The sequence below is a fragment of the Phoxinus phoxinus genome, assembly GCF_949152265.1.
Source record: "Phoxinus phoxinus genome assembly, chromosome: 25".
In the NCBI taxonomy this organism is placed as follows: domain Eukaryota; kingdom Metazoa; phylum Chordata; class Actinopteri; order Cypriniformes; family Leuciscidae; genus Phoxinus; species Phoxinus phoxinus.
Genome location: NC_136900.1, coordinates 8,977,490 through 8,994,791, shown reverse-complemented (window position 1 = coordinate 8,994,791; position 17,302 = coordinate 8,977,490). Strand labels below are relative to the sequence as shown.

Here is a 17,302-nt window from a genome sequence, read left to right as displayed (position 1 = left end):
GCTCATAAAAACAAAACAAATACTACACAAATTCTATTTGAAAACTGATAATTATATATGTGACATGTATGTAAAAAAACACTATTATACATAGGCCTACATCAAATATATGGGCTGGTTTTATATGTCAATTGTTTCATTTTCTAATAGGTTTTATATATGGGCATATATATGGGTATATATATTTTATATATGTGGATATATTTCATATATGTATATTTCATATACCTAGGCTATGTACATATATTACATTTCCGTATAAACCGGCCTGAAGAAAACTATCAGAAAGACTTAAGGAAACTCCTACTGATATACTTTGGTTTATTGTGTTATATTTAACGGACAGTGCATCACGTTGCATGAATTTCTTAAATGAAATAAACAGAGTTCACAAGCAGGTTAATAATAATACACACACTCCATTTCATCATTGCAAATAACACATAGCCTATGACTCGACTGACAAAACTAGGAACTGACAGACACATGAAGTAAACTTGTGTGTAGTTTATAAAGTCCAACCTTGCACTTGTTGAAAACAATCTAAACTCTGTTTTTATGACGCAGCTCTTATTGATGCGACTTCCCAGCAGCGAGAGATGTGAGACTCTGCTGGTGGTGACGTAGCTCCGCCCGCAATATCACGCACACAAATGCGAGTGATGCAACAGCCAATGTCGAGTTTTCCCAATTAATGCATGAATTTAACAGCATTATTTAAACTCTGTTACACATATACATGCACCAGCTAACGACGTTAGCTAGGTAACTCTTGTCAAAACATGTCAAAGACGCATCAAAAAGCTGTTGTAACAGTGCTATACTGTAACCATTTGGCACTTAAAAAGCACGTCACGACACATAATTCCCCGTCTTCTTTTACTAAAGAATATTTTTTACTTATTTACTTACCGGTAGTCTTCGTCTTCTTTCTTAACTTCTTTTAAAATTGTTGACCGACGGGCACGCGCTGAGCTGTTGCTGTCTGAGCGCGCAACAGCGGCATGTACGGAGGGGCGGGGGAGGGGCGGGCTACTGTGTGCGATCGAAAGTCTAGATCAGCTTGCCTGCCTGGCTGTGCATTAGGGATGAAATGCATAACTGATGCTACTAAATTTTTTACTGGCCATTGGGGTGGCCAGTGGGGTGGCCAGGAGTCGGCCAGGGGTGGCCACGGCCACCCCTGGCCACCCCCTGGTGGCGCCATTGTTTGGAAGTATACAAGTTTGTGTTTGTGTCTCACCTCCACTTCGTCGCAGTAGAAGAAGTGAATGTCTGGTTTGTGTTGTTCATTGTCCTGGCAGATGAGCAGAAGGACGGAGGGGTATCTCGTCTGGTTCAACAGCGTCTGACAGTGATGGACTGTGGGCAGAGGAAAGTTTTCAAGCTCTTCCTGAGAGAAAGAAAGAGACACGAGAGATCACCTTTAAAACGAACTTCAATATTATCTAACCCTAAATGGCTTGCAAAAAAAAAAAAATTATGTTGTATATTAAAAGTAAAATTAAACCAAGATGCTAAATGTACAAAAATATATAAATATAGTACATAAAAACATGAAGTACGTAAACCTGATTCTTAAATATTCTTAAAAAATAAATACATTTACTGTGGAAATGTTAATGTTTCTCAAAGATTTAATTTATTGCAACTTCCAACAATTAAATAAACTTAAATTTCAAAAAATATAAAGCTGACGACCTTTGACACAAAAAAACAATGATTATAATCATTAATGAGGTCAAAGATCTGGAAATGTTGGCACGTATTGAAAAAGTCAGTCACATATTACCAGAATACTGACATCACAATAAGACTAATTTCTCATGATTCACACGGATGAAACGCTCCCTATCCAGTTATTCCAGATCAGATCGGATTACACTTGGTCGACAGGTGTGGAACATGCTTTAAACGGTTCTCATTTACATGATCTCAAGTGTGTGTTTAGCTTTTTATTGACCATCAAGGTGCAAATTGTTTTAAATTGGCATAAACTTGCAAGCCCAGAATCATACACGATCTTGACTGAGACCAAATGGACCAGAATCGACTGGAATGTGAAAAGGCTGCTTGTTAACATTGGTACAGTACATTACCCAATAGTCTGCTATATTGTCATGTATAGTCATATAGGCTAATAAATTACGTCAGTGGAAAAAGGACAATACATTACAAAAGATTACAAAGACAAAACTTATTTTCTTTGGAATAGCACACACAGATAAAACTTTAACAATAAGACCAGGAACATGGATTAAGTTTTATATTAAAGCTACAATATGTAAGAATTTTATAATAAAATATCCAAAAATCACTTGCACAGTGTGATATATTTCATGCAGTTGTGTACTTACAATATCCCAAAAGTTCCCAAAGATTTTTAATTTAAGAAAAATTCCAATTTTAAATAATGGGCCGTCCCATTGACACTTGTCGCCTGTCACTGACGTAATATCCACGTTATCCCTGGTTTCCGCTCGTACTGCCTAGGTAACCATGGCGACAGACGTGGACAACTGCGTAACGTCTAGCGGCGCGCTCACGCTGTTGCTGTTTCGTTCAAACATTATGGACCATGGCAAGCAGACTTTGTGACAAAAGGAGAAATAAAACGAGGATCGACATCAGCGTGGCGTTTTCGAGATGACGAGAGCTTCACGTCCGCGACTAACTTCTACTTGACAGAGACGCCGCTCTTACATGTACTTTATTAGACAGGTGAGCAAATGTACATAAAACTAATCAATGTTATATAGTTCAATATGACGAAATGTTAGAATATGATCTGTATGTTATTCTAATGTTGATTTAGCTTACGGCTAGTCTCATACAGCCAACAAACAAACACATAGCATAACATTATAACTTTCAACACACTCAAATGCACTTTAGTGTGATAGTGTAGAGCGAGATAATCAGCGTTATGTTACCTCACAAGTTTCATTCGTCAAATAAACTGACGTGTGTGAGTATTAATACAGCACTTGCATGTAGTTCGCTAGAATTAAATGTCCTTATTCCTTTATATCCGCGGGACTCGCATGTGACGCTGTTACTGTCTCTTATTAGCAATCGCGCCCTGCTTCAAACCACAGTCATGTTAAAAACATCAATGTATTCACTCATCCACAAACACTATTGGATCCATCAACTTGATGACAAGTTTGATAATTCTGCTGGAATTATTCAACGTACACCTTTGTTATTGTAAGAGGTTAGCGACCTTTAGCGTAAAAAAAATTACGTATTGTAGCTTTAACTTCACGAAAGTTATTGTGCTAATTTCTACCCTTGTGAACACACAGGGAAAGATCACGCTCACCTTGGTCTCGCAGTCCAGGAGTTTGATGGATTTGTCCGTCACCTGTAGCAGCATTTCCTGAGTCCAGATTTTGTCTTTGGAGTCCAGCAAATTCAGCTTTTTAATAGCATCGTCTACCGTAGTGATGGACTCGGTTTTATCCATGATGAACGTAGAGAGATGCTGCAAACATGCACAGAGATGAGTGTGTAAGGTCATTGCTAGAATGATGCAATGCGATTTGGTTCATTACATCTGATCTGTATAATGGACTGTTATTTTGCATGTGCATTTAATAAGATCTGTTTACTCTGACAGTCTACTAATAGTGCTATAGTAATGATGTCACCACAATGTCAAGAGTTTCTCATACAAGAAAATGTTGGCAAGCCACCCAGGGGAACATAAGCAACTTTTTTTTTTAACATTCATGTATATAAATGTTGTATATGTCACATAACTGACTATAAGAGGAAGGAGAAAGCTAAAATTAGTGGATTGCATTCATTTGGATTGCAATTGTAATGCAAAAAATGATTTGACATTTGTTCTGACCATTTAGATTGTAAAACACACATATATGTAACTTGGATTGGGTTATGTAAACTGTACTTGTTTTTTTTCCCTGTGCAAACTACAAAAACTAAACAAATTTGAGCTACTCTCCATTTAATTCCATTGCAGTTTAGGAGATATTATTATTGATTTTCAGTAGCAGAAACCATATGAATGTCCTGATAGAGTGAGTAATGTTAGCACACACCTTATAATATTTATATATCCAGCACTTTAACCACACCTGTGTGTGTGTGTGTGTGTGTGTGTGTGTGTGTGTGTGTGTGTGTGTGTGTGTGTGTGTGTGTGTGTGTGTGTGTCACAATACATGTAATTTACATGTCACAATACTATGTGACAAACAGTGATCCCTACCCATCAAAGAGAACAAATTATTCAAAGCTTCATGCATGATTCATAAGCAGATTAAGTCTTGTCACCAGTTATATAAGGGAAGGGGATATCGGCATGGCTGCCGTGGATTACCCAGACCATCCAACCACAAACATGTTTATTGACACATCTGACTTTAACAGGATGTAGTCCCAACCAACAAACTACACAAAGGGAAGTTTAACGTACATTTGCTTGATTTGAGATATTTGCACGAATATAATCTGTTTACGAGAGGGTAGGTCAGTGTTTTTAATGTTTCATTGTAGGTCTTTCAGATTAATTATTTGATTTCTGGGTTTTTAAAGAGCCAGAACATAGATTATATGAACACAATTATACACTTATTCACCAGCAACCATATAGAACCACCAAGCACCCTAACAACCACCTAAAATTGCCCTAAAAAGACTCAAGGACCCTAACAAACCCCAGCAGTGGCCTATAAACTTATTAACTAGCTATCAATCCCTTAAACACAACACCCAACCAACCAACTATCAATAACCTAAAGCCACTCAAACACCCTGTTTGAAACATCTCTGCGTAAACTTCAAAAACATGAATCTCTGAAAACGCCGATGGCGTGCACATGCGCATGATATCAAACACCCTAGCAACCAGCAATCAATGACCTAAAATCATCCAAACAACCTAGCAACCAGCTATCAATGACCTCACACCACTCAAACAACTTAGCAACCAGCTATCAATGACCTCAAACCACTCATACACCCTAACATCCAGCTACCGATGACCTAAAACCACTAAAACACCCTAGCAACCCCCTAGCAGTGGCCTAAAACCACTCAAACAACCTAGCAACCACCCACAACTGCCATAAAATCACTCAAAAACCCTAGCAACCCCTTAGTAATGACCTAGAACCACTAAAACACCCTAGCAACCAGCAAACAATGACCTCAAAGCACTCCAACACCTTAGCAACCAGCAATCAATTACCTCAAACCACTCAAGCACCTTAGCAACCAGCTATCAATGACCTCAAACCACTCAAACACCTTAGCAACCAGCTATCAATCACCTCAAACCACTCAAACACCCTAGCTAGCAACCCCCTAGAAATGACCTAAAATCACTAAAACACACTAGCAACCAGGAAACAATTACCTCAAAGCACTCAAACAACCTTAGCAACCAGCTATCAATGACTTCAAACCACTTAAACACCCTAGCAATCCCCTAGCAGTGACCTAAAACAACTAAAACACCCTAGCAACCCCCTAGCAGTGGCCTAAAACCACTCAAACAACCTAGCAACCACCTACAATGACCTCAAACCACTCAAACACCCTAGCAACTGCATGCAATTTCCATAAAACCACTCAAAAACCCTAGCAACCTAAAAACAATACTTCAGCATCTTGGTGGTGAGTTCTTCTACAAAGATATTTCCAATATTCTTTTGCTCCTTTGGCCAATTTTGTAATAATCTTCAATATTGTTTTAATAATTAATAAAGCAAAAATAGAATTAATAAAAAAAAAATTGAGTTTTGTAGAAAGAAATACTGTGAATCTGGTAAAAAGAAAAAGAAAAAAAAGCCTTAAGTGCCAAAACCCAGATCATGACGCGTTTGATATAACATGAGTATTTAAGCATTCAAGACATTATATGACTGCTGCTGGCGTGGACGTTTTATCAACAATATGCGTATATAAGAGCAAGAAAATGAGATAAGCGAGACAATATGGCCAATGAGTGAAGGGTGAAAGTGAGGAAAAATAGACCAAGGAAAATAATGTATCTAGATCAGAACAAAGTTTAACAGAAGGTCTCGAGTTAGACCTGGATCAAGGTGCCATTTTATTAGCGTTTGCGGAAATTAAGCACTTGTTGAGCTGAGGTTGCAGGTGCAAGGCATCAGTGCATCAGTGCATTTCGACCAATCAAATTCCAGGATCAGAACTAGCCATTGTATAATGCAGATTTCAGATTGCGTTATCTCGGTTGACAACAGCTCAGATGGAGGTTAACGCTGCCCTGACAAATCTGATCAAGTGACCCGATTGCTTTATTACGATATCAAGTCATCAGTTGAATCATGTTAAATATTAAACCAAACTCTCGGTGGTGAGGTTTAGCTAATCAACAAGCTTGGAGAGAAGAAGCAGAATTAAAAGAGTTTAGCATCTCGCTCACCTGCACATGGTACTGCGATGTCTCTTGCATGATGACATTCGAGTTTGAGTACTTCTTTCGTTGTTCTGAAAGAAATAGAGATGCAAATAAGACACACTATACTCACAGACTTCCCAGAGGAAAAAGACACTATCTTGAGTTCCTCGTATGCAAAGTCATTTTTTTGACAGACATTCATGCAACGAATATAAATACTAGTATAAGTTGTATGTGCAGACAAACACACTCTAACCTGAATAGTGCCACATTTTGGTGTAAGGAGGAGCGTCTAGCGTTTCATGTAAACGGACAGAAAAACTGATGAAACACCAGCATTTGCATTATAATCGATCCCATGAAACGCATCAATACAGTTAGCGATACAATGCTTGTTTATGAGTCAGAATCATATGAGATACAGGAAGAAAAATTCTCACTCTTACCTTTCAAACCAGTGAATTCAAATTCAACTACCTGTCTATAAACCTGCATTAAACATCTCCATCGTGTTAAAAACTCCAGCGGTAATGCTCGAACTGATGGACTCACGGACAGGAAATGTTCTGACAGGCTAGCATCGGGTTTCGCCTGCCTCTTTTATGCGAGGTCAAAGGTCAAGCCATGTAACACATCTAAAGCCTTCCTCCCCTCTGTCAATGACTTCAATATCATATCGCTGTTTGTTTTACAGCAGTCCTATAAATCAGCTCAGTGTTGCATGTTGCACGAAACACTCGACTTCACGTTTGCTTTTGAACGGATCAGGTCGTAACCCACAATTTCAGTGCCCATATGTTGCTCTTTTATTGCTTTTCATTGCAAACTTTGGTATCTTTTGCACAGTTTGAGACATTCCTGAGATCTCTTCTGACATCTAGAGGTCTTAGACTCTTAGGCAACACTTGAGGACTGCAGTAAATGACTCAGTTATAGGGTTTAAAAAGGCTTTTAACAGACATATTAAGTTTGGTTCAAGGTTAAAGCGCATAATCAAAGGCGATTCTCTCTCTCTAGAAAACATGTTTTAGTTCAGGACTATATATATATATGTTTATGGTGTTCTTATGAGTTCTAGTTATAGAGTTGTAGTTCGCCGTAAGAATAATGATAAAGTTGTGGTGTGTTTAAAATAGTTACAGAAACACTCGTATGGACATGATGTCATGGTGACTGAATGTTTTTGAGGGTTTGTCTCTCTCACAGATAAGCCGATCAAATGTGATATTGGAAATATGAATAAATAAATCGAACTGTATGGGGGGGAAATAGTGATGGAATGCCAACAGAGTTTATGTACATTATATTACATTATTGGCGCATTTAGACTTTTTCTGACATGTTATTTTTCGTAAAGGGGTGGTTGTTTATGATTTCACTTTTTTAACTTTTGGTGTGTAATGTTGCTGTTTGAGCATAAACAACATATGCATAGTTACAATGCTCAAAGTTCAAAGCAAAGGGAGATATTTTCTTTTAAAGAAATTGCTTTTTAAGGACTACAACAAACGGCTGGTCGGGACTACACGACATTCCTCCCGGGTTAGTGACATCACCAACCCTAACATTTACATAAACCCCGCCCCCGGAACACGAATTATAGATTATCATGACAGAATATACTAATCAATGACTAGAAGATAACTACACATAAGCTACATAAATTCATCAACTAACCATTCAGAAATGTCCTGTTGCTTCTACATGTTGTCACTTTTTAACGCTCTGAAGTGTGCTCAGCAGCGCCCCCTTTGTACCCTTGAAGCGGTCTTCCGCGAAGCCCGCATGGATGCAGGCTTCACGCACTTTAACTACCCAGGAATCCTTGCGAATTTGCGAAAGGCCAATCAGACAACGAATGGGAGGAGCTTTGACTCATGTTAACATGGATGAGAAGAAAATATTTAAGTGTAAATATCATTATTTTTATAACCTATGTGTACATTTTGCCAGTTATTACCTACAGTTTATACAAACATTATGGTCATCAACCAGTGGTTGATGTCTCAAACATAAATATAAATATATATTTATATTTAATATAAACATAAATAGCGCACTGAATAATAGGCTACGATCGCATTATGCTTAATTAAATAAATATAACCGAATGTCAGGGCTTTACTGAGTCATATGTAAATGTAGAAATATAATATTTAAACAACAACCGGACCGTCTTCCTATTTCCGGCGTGGCGATCGAGTCTGTCCCAAAAATACCTCTCAATGCGCCCTCGTGGACTCGCACCAAGGGCCCTATAGGTCTGCACTACATGACGTCGCCAAAGTGTGGACTCTGAGGAAGTCCACAAGTCCGGAGTGTGCCATTTGGGACAGGGCCTGTGTGAGGTAAAAGGACAAGAGCTATTGAAGCTCCGCCCCCTGTGCTGGGAGCAGCAGCTCATTTGCATTTAAAGGGACAGACACAAAAATGGTGCGTTTTTGCTCACCCTCAAAAAGCGACAACTTTAACATGCTATATAAACATATCAGTGGGGTATTTTGAGCTAAAACTTCACATACACTCTCTGGGGACATCAAATACTTATTTTACATTTTGTGAAAGGGCCATATACCACCCCTTTAATTACTTAATAATAATAGCTATTATTACACATTCTTTTTTATTTGATTTTATATTATTCTTTAAATTAAGAATAATCCAGACTTGAGTGTCACATGATCCTTCAGAAATCATTATAATAGATTTGCTGATAAAGAAACATTTCTGATGATTATCAATGTTGAAAACAGTTGTGCTGCTTCATATTTTTGTGGAAAACGTGATCCATTTTCTTTCAGGATTGTTTGATGAATAGAAAGTTCAAAAGAACAGCATTTATTTGAGGTAGAAATCTATAAATGTTTTTCCTCAAATTTTTGGTCCGCGTCCCTGCTGGGAAAAAAACAGTACACTGTATCATATAAAATAATATTTGATTTGATTTGATTTTTGCACCCAAATGATATACCATTATTGCACTAATACAGCCAAGCAAACCGAACACAAATTTCGGCGTGCCAAAAAAAGCACATTACGCTGAAACTGAATTGAGAGATAGTGTGAGAGAGGGTCATCGCCCTGCGCGAGTCTCTGGGGTTAAATGACCAGAGCTAATCATTACCTCTAAATGAGCACATGTTCTTATCAGCTGCTTTACGGGATCACATATCAGAGGTACATTCTCTCACAGCCCCTCCTCCGTTTATCTCTCGCTCCATCTCTCCAGGAAGTCTTCTTCACACTCTTTCCTCTCTTCCTGTTGGATGGAGAGAGTCGAACGGTTTGCACCGCGGCATCTTTGTGTAAGTCGAGCTGCGTGCATGTGTTATTCATGTCTGACATTTACTCCAAACGCTTCACAGCATGTCGACAGCTCACAACCAGCGAGATCTAAACGCTGCAAGGGAGCAACTCCAGCCTGACACAGCCGAGACGGATTCTGGGTCCGCGATAACTGTGCTAATTTAACACTAGCAATTAAACTCACACCTGCAGTTTACCTGAGATGAACCTCGTCGATCGACTTTTCTGGTAACTGGAGCGCCACCAAAGAAAAACATCAATGTGATCTCTTTAATATCTTGACTGTATCTCCTAGACTAAACTTAAATGGAGGTTTAGTCTTTATACCTGAGAAAAGGATTTAGTTAAGGTCTCAGAAGTGTCTCAAACAGTGCTCAGATACCGAAGCCTGCCATAAAAGTTGGATATCTAAATATGAACTCAAACATGAGCTGCTATCTACATTTATTTTATAGCAATGTGCGTTAAAGGCCTGTTCACACTAAGAACGATAACTAAGATTATAAAAATCATTCTATATATGAAAGAATGGCAAAGTTCACACCACAACTACAATGATAACGGCACAGAGGAATGATTTCGTTGCGATCACTTTCAGAGTGATTTTTTTGAACGATAAAAACATTGACAGCCAATCAGAATCCATCCTGCTTTAGAGAGCTCGTGCATTTAAAGTGACGTACAACAAAACTGCAGCGCGCTTATAATGAACTGAATGATATCGTCCACTGACATTAGTATAGTTATTTTTATAGTTTTCGTTCTTGGTGTGAACGGGGCTTTAACTGTCACTATTTTACTTTTGTCACTATTATTATTTTGCTTAAGGAATTTCAGGAGAAACATCTAAGAAAAAAGTTACTTAAAACTCCTAAACTAGAAAGAACAACTTTTAAACAGTATTTTCCTTTTGCTCCGGGTAATAAAGTTATTTTTTTGTAGATTTTAACTGTCACATTTCTTCTCCTGACAGTATTTACACTTAGGTTACAGCACTTTACAACCTATAAACTTCAGTTTAAACAGGATGAAAAGATGGCCTTCAGTTGAAAATCTCTACGCTGGAAACCTTTGACCCTCAAACACAAACATATTTGCACTCACACACACACACACACACACACACACACACACCCCGTCAAGCAAAGCGATGTCCTAACGTGACTGCTGGAGGTCTAGTAATGCTATCTGTCTCACCTCTCTGTCACTCAGCGTCTCTCACCTCTGCGTGTCTCTCACCTGTCTCTCTTTCACAATATACACAACTGTCTTTCTCTGTTTGACTCTGTTTGGACTCCATTTAATTGAATTGTATGAACAAAACAAACAGAGACATATTTCAAAATATCATATTTCAAAAAGCCAAATAGCTTTGGAACGACATGATGAAGATATTGTCTCTTTTTATGAACTAAAATTTGTTTTATATCCTCTACCATTCAGTTTAAGTTTTTAGAAAAAGTCTCTTCTGCTCTGTGCTGCTTAATATTTTTGTGGAAACTGCGATACATGTCGTCCATTTCTTCAATGAATAGAAAGTTCAAAAGAACAGCATTTGTTTGAAATAAAAGTCTTTTGTAACATTAAATATATTACTGTCACTTTTGATCAATTTAATGCAATTGAAAATAAGATCATTAAACATTTTCTTGACCTCAACAAAGCCCTTTTATGTTTCAACCACCTATAGAGAAACTTTTCACCCATTCCTGATGGATAAAATCAAGTCCTAGCCAACAGTTGAACATCCCATTTCCCAGATAAAATACTCTAGGTTGCAAATACAGTCTCGTGCCGAGCAAACAGGAACAGTCCAAATAAACTGTAACCATCAAGACCAAACCTGTCTCACAACCCCTCTGTGTCACCTGTCGTGATGCTGCCGTGCCAATCGGATACGGTGTCCCATCTGGACACAATTCAGGGAACACCATCTGTTACACACGGACAGCAACAGACACACCTACAAACGTCCAAACACACACACGGCGTCCTCTGCGCTTACATTTTCAAAGCACCATTCTAACAAACGCTGATATATTAAACCACAAGGCTTTGCAGTTGCTAATGTGTTTTGGGTTTTGCTATGTGTTTGAGTACTGGAAATTTGAGTTATATGGAGATAGTGACCTCTAACTACCACAGGCAAAGATCCCAACCATCAAAAAAAATCCAATAGAAAGGAAAAGGGACAGAAGGTAAAGGCAAATGAGAGAAGAACGTATTACATTACTGTTTACAGGAGTATAGGAGTCGTAATGCTGCCCTGAGCATGAGAACAAATCGGATGAGAACAATACTTCAACTGAACTGAGCTGAATAATGACACTATTGTCTTCTATTGAGCTGCTTCACAGCTGACGATTGACAAACTTATTGAACCAAACTGACTTGAGCTAAACAATGACACTATCCCAGCTAACAACAATGATCGGTTTCCATTAAGTTATGAAAATGTAATTGCTGAATGCTCTATTCAAAACGTCCAGTTTATTAAATGTTTTAAAGAGGTGGTTGAATATGATTTCACTTTTCTAACTTTAGTTAGTGTGTAATGTTTTACTTATTTTATTTATTTATTTAACCTTTGTTTAACCAGGTAAAATCAGTTGAGAACAAGTTCTCATTTACAACTGCGACCTAGCCAAGACAAAGCGAAAACAGTGCGACAAAAACAACAACACAGTTACAAATAGAAATAAATAAACATACAATCAATAAACCAATCCATATACAACATACAAGTGTAAAGCAAAATACAATATAATTATTAAAATAGGACAATAAATAAATAGACCATAGTGGCGAAAAAAATTACACATTTACACTAAATTGACACTGAAAAGAAAAAAATGCTAATAATGAAGTGCAAAAAAAGAAATAGTTGTAGCTTGAGCATAAACAACATCTGCAAAGTTACAACGCTCAAAGTTCAAAGCAAAGGGAGTTCATCACCAACCCTAACATTTACATAAACCCCGCCCCCGGAACATGATTTATAGATTATCATGACAGAATATGCTAATCAATAACTAGAAGAGAACTACACATAAGCTACATAAATTCATCAACTAACCATTCAGAAATGTTGTCCACATGTTGTCACTTCTTGAGTCTCTCCATCTTTGTCTGACTCCGATTTGAATATAATAAGGCTATACGTTCTTGAAATTTTCAGTGCATGTGTGTGTGAGGTAAAAGGACACGAGCTCTTGAAGCTCCGCCCCCTGTGCTGGGAGCAGCAGCTCATTTGCATTTAAAGGGACAGACTCCCCCAGACTCAAAAAGTTTTTGCTCACCCTCAAAAAGTGTTTAACATGCTATATAAAAATATCTGTGGGGTATTTTGAGCTAAAACTTCACATACACACTTCACATACATCAGAGATTTATTTTACACCTTGTGAAAAGGGCATTATACCCCCTTCAAAAAGTTATGCGAACGTTCCATTTCATCATTCTTAAAAAATTATCAGAATGTTACTTTGAGATGTTCTCTGAACCTTCTGAAACAATGTTAGATGAACGTCCAGTTAAACGTTTCAAGTAAAAACATTCCATGAGCAATGTGTAAATAATGTGTTTTTTGAGAACATTATTAAAAGGTCAGATATTTTCAAACGGATGTTTTATTAACATAAAAGAACGTTTTCTCATAACTTTGAGAGAACTTTACCACAACATGATTGTCTTCTGTAGAGCTGCTTATTGAATTAAACTAGGTTCATAACAGATGAATTTTACACACACTGTAAAATATGATTTTTCAAAGTTGCATTGGAGCACGTTTTAGTTATTTCAGTCTTTCTACTTCAAAATTTCACATTAAATTCAATGTTTTTTCCTAAAGAATTCCACTATGACCATTGTCTTTTTGGTGGTGCTTTACAACAAAATATAAATTTGTGTGATATTTAATAAAGTTTGCATAATTGATTCTGTTAATTATCCTGTTTATTACTGTGATTCTGCTGTGAAACAATCTGTATTGTATAAAGCGCTATATAAATAATCTGACTTGACAGAGCCAGTCAACAACAGACGATGTCTTTCGCACTTTTATCTGGTGATGGAGTGATAAGTGTGTGGGGGTTTGAAGCGCTCCTGCTCATTTGCATTGCATGAATCTGGTGATAGATGGGAGATTTTTTTGCATGTGCTGGTTTGCAGGGGGCTGATGGGAAGGGAAGTTAAACCGAGGAGGACACGACACAGTAAAACCAAACCACAAGAATAGATTTAAAGGCACGGCTCATCGCATATTATGAGCAAACAGAAATGTGAAACTTTGCAAGAGCATCAGGTTTATGTGTGTGTGTGTGTGTGTATGTGTGTGTGTGTGTGTGTGTGTGTGTGTGTGTGTGTGTGTGTTCTCTAGACAGGACTAAGTGTCGTCCCATGGTTCATTGCCAGAGTGCAGAACACACAAAAACATGCTGTGTCTCTTATGTAAGTCTCAGGTGCATAAATGCAGACACACATAAACACACAGATGAATTGCACAAATCCTAAAAAGAACATGTCCTAGTCACTTTTCACCCCCAAATCTAAAGAGAGACATAAGCAATTATATTTTGCATAAAGAAAATTAGGTTTATTTGTAAGGCCATTAAAATATTTTGCATTATGACTTTAACGCTATTTTTTATTTTTATTAAAGGGTTTGTTCACCCAAAAATTAAAATGATCCAATTGACTCCCCCTCAAGCCATTCTAGGTGTAAATGACTTTCTACTTTCAGCCAAACACAATCAGAGTTATATTTAAAAATATCCTGGCTCTTCCAAGCTTTATAATGCGAGTGAATAGCAACTTAGATTTTGAAAGTTATTTTATAAAGTCATTTATAAACTACTGAGTCTAGTTCCGACGCATGGCAGGAGGATGGAGACATTTTTTTAGAAGTTTAAAAATTATAAACAATTTCTTTAAGCAAAATTATTATTTTCTTCTGAGTCTGAGGTGAAATCGTCCATGAGATTCTTTCTCTCTCTCATGCAAGTATTACTGTCCAGTACGTTAACAGCTTCCAAAACTCATCAATCACCTGTTAAAACACTGTCACTGTTTCTCTCTCTCGACTTCATTACAATAGACCAGTAGCCATATGTCCTTTAAGAGTTTGAGCTTCTGAAATGATAAATGTAATTCAGTGTAGGAAGGATCTCTCTGCCCTCTTCTGCATCTTGCCCTCTCTAACTTTCTTTCTTGTTTTCTCAAAAGCTCAAAAGCCTCTTTTATGTGCATGTCAGACCGGGTCGAGCACACGCCCCCTTTTTCCAGACACACCCGACTGGGCACAGAGGCAGACTGTGTGTACATTTACTCCGAGACGCACACCCCCGGAGACACACACACACCTAGTCGTCATGACGGCAGGTGCATAATAAACACCCTGCTTTATGCGTTCATTTAAAGTTGTCCACTAGTCTCACTAAGAAAGGCCATTTATGTCGATATAAAAATAGATATCTGCTCAAAGGTTCTTTATTGGCATCGATGGTTCCATGAACAACCTTTAACACCCATGGAACCTTTTTATTGGACAAAAGGTTCTTTATAGCGAAAATCATTCAAATGTTCTTCACCCTAAGAAAAAAAAAACAGTTCTTTTTAGAATGTTCACTGAAAGGTTCTTTGTGGAGCCAAAAATTGTTGTTCTATGACATCACTGCCAAAAACACCCTTTTGGAACCTTCATTTTTAAGAGAGTAATTAAAGTAAAATATTATGTAGATCCTTCCATTCTACGACGGATCTGATTGGTTAAGTTGCATCAATCAACATCAATTGAAGTCTATATTAATGCTTCAAAGCAAATCAGTAACACCAAAAGCAAAAAAAGCGAATCGTTCCCATTATAAGTGATTTGTCCGTCACTCGTGACCTCAATAGTGTGAGGTCAGTCTGAAATGTCCTTGCGCACTCATTTGATAGGCAAACGTCTGATTGTTGTGGTTTATCTGAATCGCAGCGAGGCCTGTGAGCACTGCGAGTATGTGTGTGATACGCATGCAAATGTCCCGCACACGTTTACATATCATACAGAGTGCCTTTTTAAAGGAAGCAGGAAACAGGATGTGATGTCATAGAAGAGGGGATGAGCCATACAAACACACACGCAATAAACCACATCCATGCACAACTACGTCACAGGTAAACATTGGGACTTATTTATGAAGGTCACAGTGATTTTGACAAGTCAAATTTGTTCTGTTGATCCTGTAACAACATTCCTGTCAAAAACTGTCCTAATCTTATCCTAAACCTAACCCTACCCATAACTTATCCCTAAAATCAGAGGGAAATGGCCGGTGAATAACACTGACGTACAAGCATCTAGTCCTGGTTGTAAGCCTAAACTTGACATAAACGGTAAACTTGTCCCTCAAATCTGATTGGTTGATTGGAATGTTGTTCCAGGATCAATAAATATGTTCATCCTGGAACATGTTGCACTTGGTGAAATCCGGTTCTCCATTCAGGAAATACAAGCAGAACAAACAGAATGGCGCTTGCAACTCCAATGTCATGGGTTCGATTCCCAAGGAATGCAAGAACTGATAAACTGTATAGCTTGAGTGCAATGTAAGTCGCTTTGGCTAAAAGTGTCTACCAAATGTATAAATATAAAAAATAAATATATATATTAAAAAATGAGTATTGGTTTGTTTCATAAATAAGGCACATTATATTTGATTTGACAGATAATTTCGTACCATAGCAACTTAATAAAATGTACAAAATATATTAAAGGTGCTTTTGACTATTATATTTTATCTATTTAAAATATTTTTACTTTATTACTTGCTCACGGCACTTTTAATTTACAAATAAATGTGACGTTTACTTACCGAACAGGGTCTTGGCACTGATCTTGCTGTCCGATCTGGCCACCCCACTGCAAAGAAGAGCAGATGAGGATGAGGAGGGTGGTGGACGATGTCTGCTCTTCATCCCTGTACGGTCTTTAGTTTTGATTGAAATGTTCTAGACGGCACACACTCGCTGCACTGGTCTAAAGTGAGCGCTGCATGGCACAGATTGTTTGAGACTGAGATCTACAGGTTGTGAGAGCATAAGCGAGTGAGGGAAGGGGAATGAGTGAGACACACAGAGACACAGAGACAGGCTGTTTCCAACAGGGCAGGAAAGCAAACATTCCCAAACAGTGCTGCTCTGTTAACTTAGACTGTAACATACATACACACACACCATCTCACAAAAAAAAAAAAATCACTAACTACAGGATGTTTGGCTAGGTGTGTGTAGGTCCCAAAAAAACATCAGCAAAAGCTGCGTTCATTTTACATGCATATAATGCCAGAAATATGTTGAATATGTTATTTGAAAGTACGCAAAATGCATTGAGCCAATGCACTGCAAACTTGGTGGATTTAACAAGAGCATGTCCTCCTGTGTTTCATAAAATAGCTCACTATATGCAAGTTATTAGTTTGAAAAAGTATCGTCATAACATGAAAATAAGCACAAATACACCAAAAATGTCTTGTCTTTGTATTATCTGCGTGAAGTTGGCCACCCACCCTACGCCAAACGTCTGGGGGGGGGGAATAGGCTCAATCGTTTGTGCTTCTTTTGTGC

The 17,302-nt window shown here is 37.9% G+C and overlaps 1 protein-coding gene across 4 annotated transcripts in view; it reads right to left on the bottom strand.

Annotated features, from left to right (window-relative positions):
- Positions 1-17,302, bottom strand: part of eps8l2 (EPS8 signaling adaptor L2) — a 44,607-nt gene that overhangs the window by 12,360 nt on the left and 14,945 nt on the right. The window contains exons 3-6 of one of the 4 annotated variants that reach the window (XM_079602785.1): positions 16,552-16,598; positions 6,416-6,480; positions 3,326-3,487; positions 1,244-1,393 (exon numbers count right to left, since the gene is read on the bottom strand). In XM_079602785.1, coding sequence (XP_079458911.1) covers positions 1,244-1,393; positions 3,326-3,487; positions 6,416-6,480; positions 16,552-16,598 — 424 coding nt within the window. Of the gene's footprint in view, positions 1-1,243; positions 1,394-3,325; positions 3,488-6,415; positions 6,481-6,647; positions 6,679-16,551; positions 16,749-17,302 lie in introns of those variants that run through there. The other 3 variants (XM_079602784.1, XM_079602787.1, XM_079602786.1) reach the window with 3 other exon arrangements.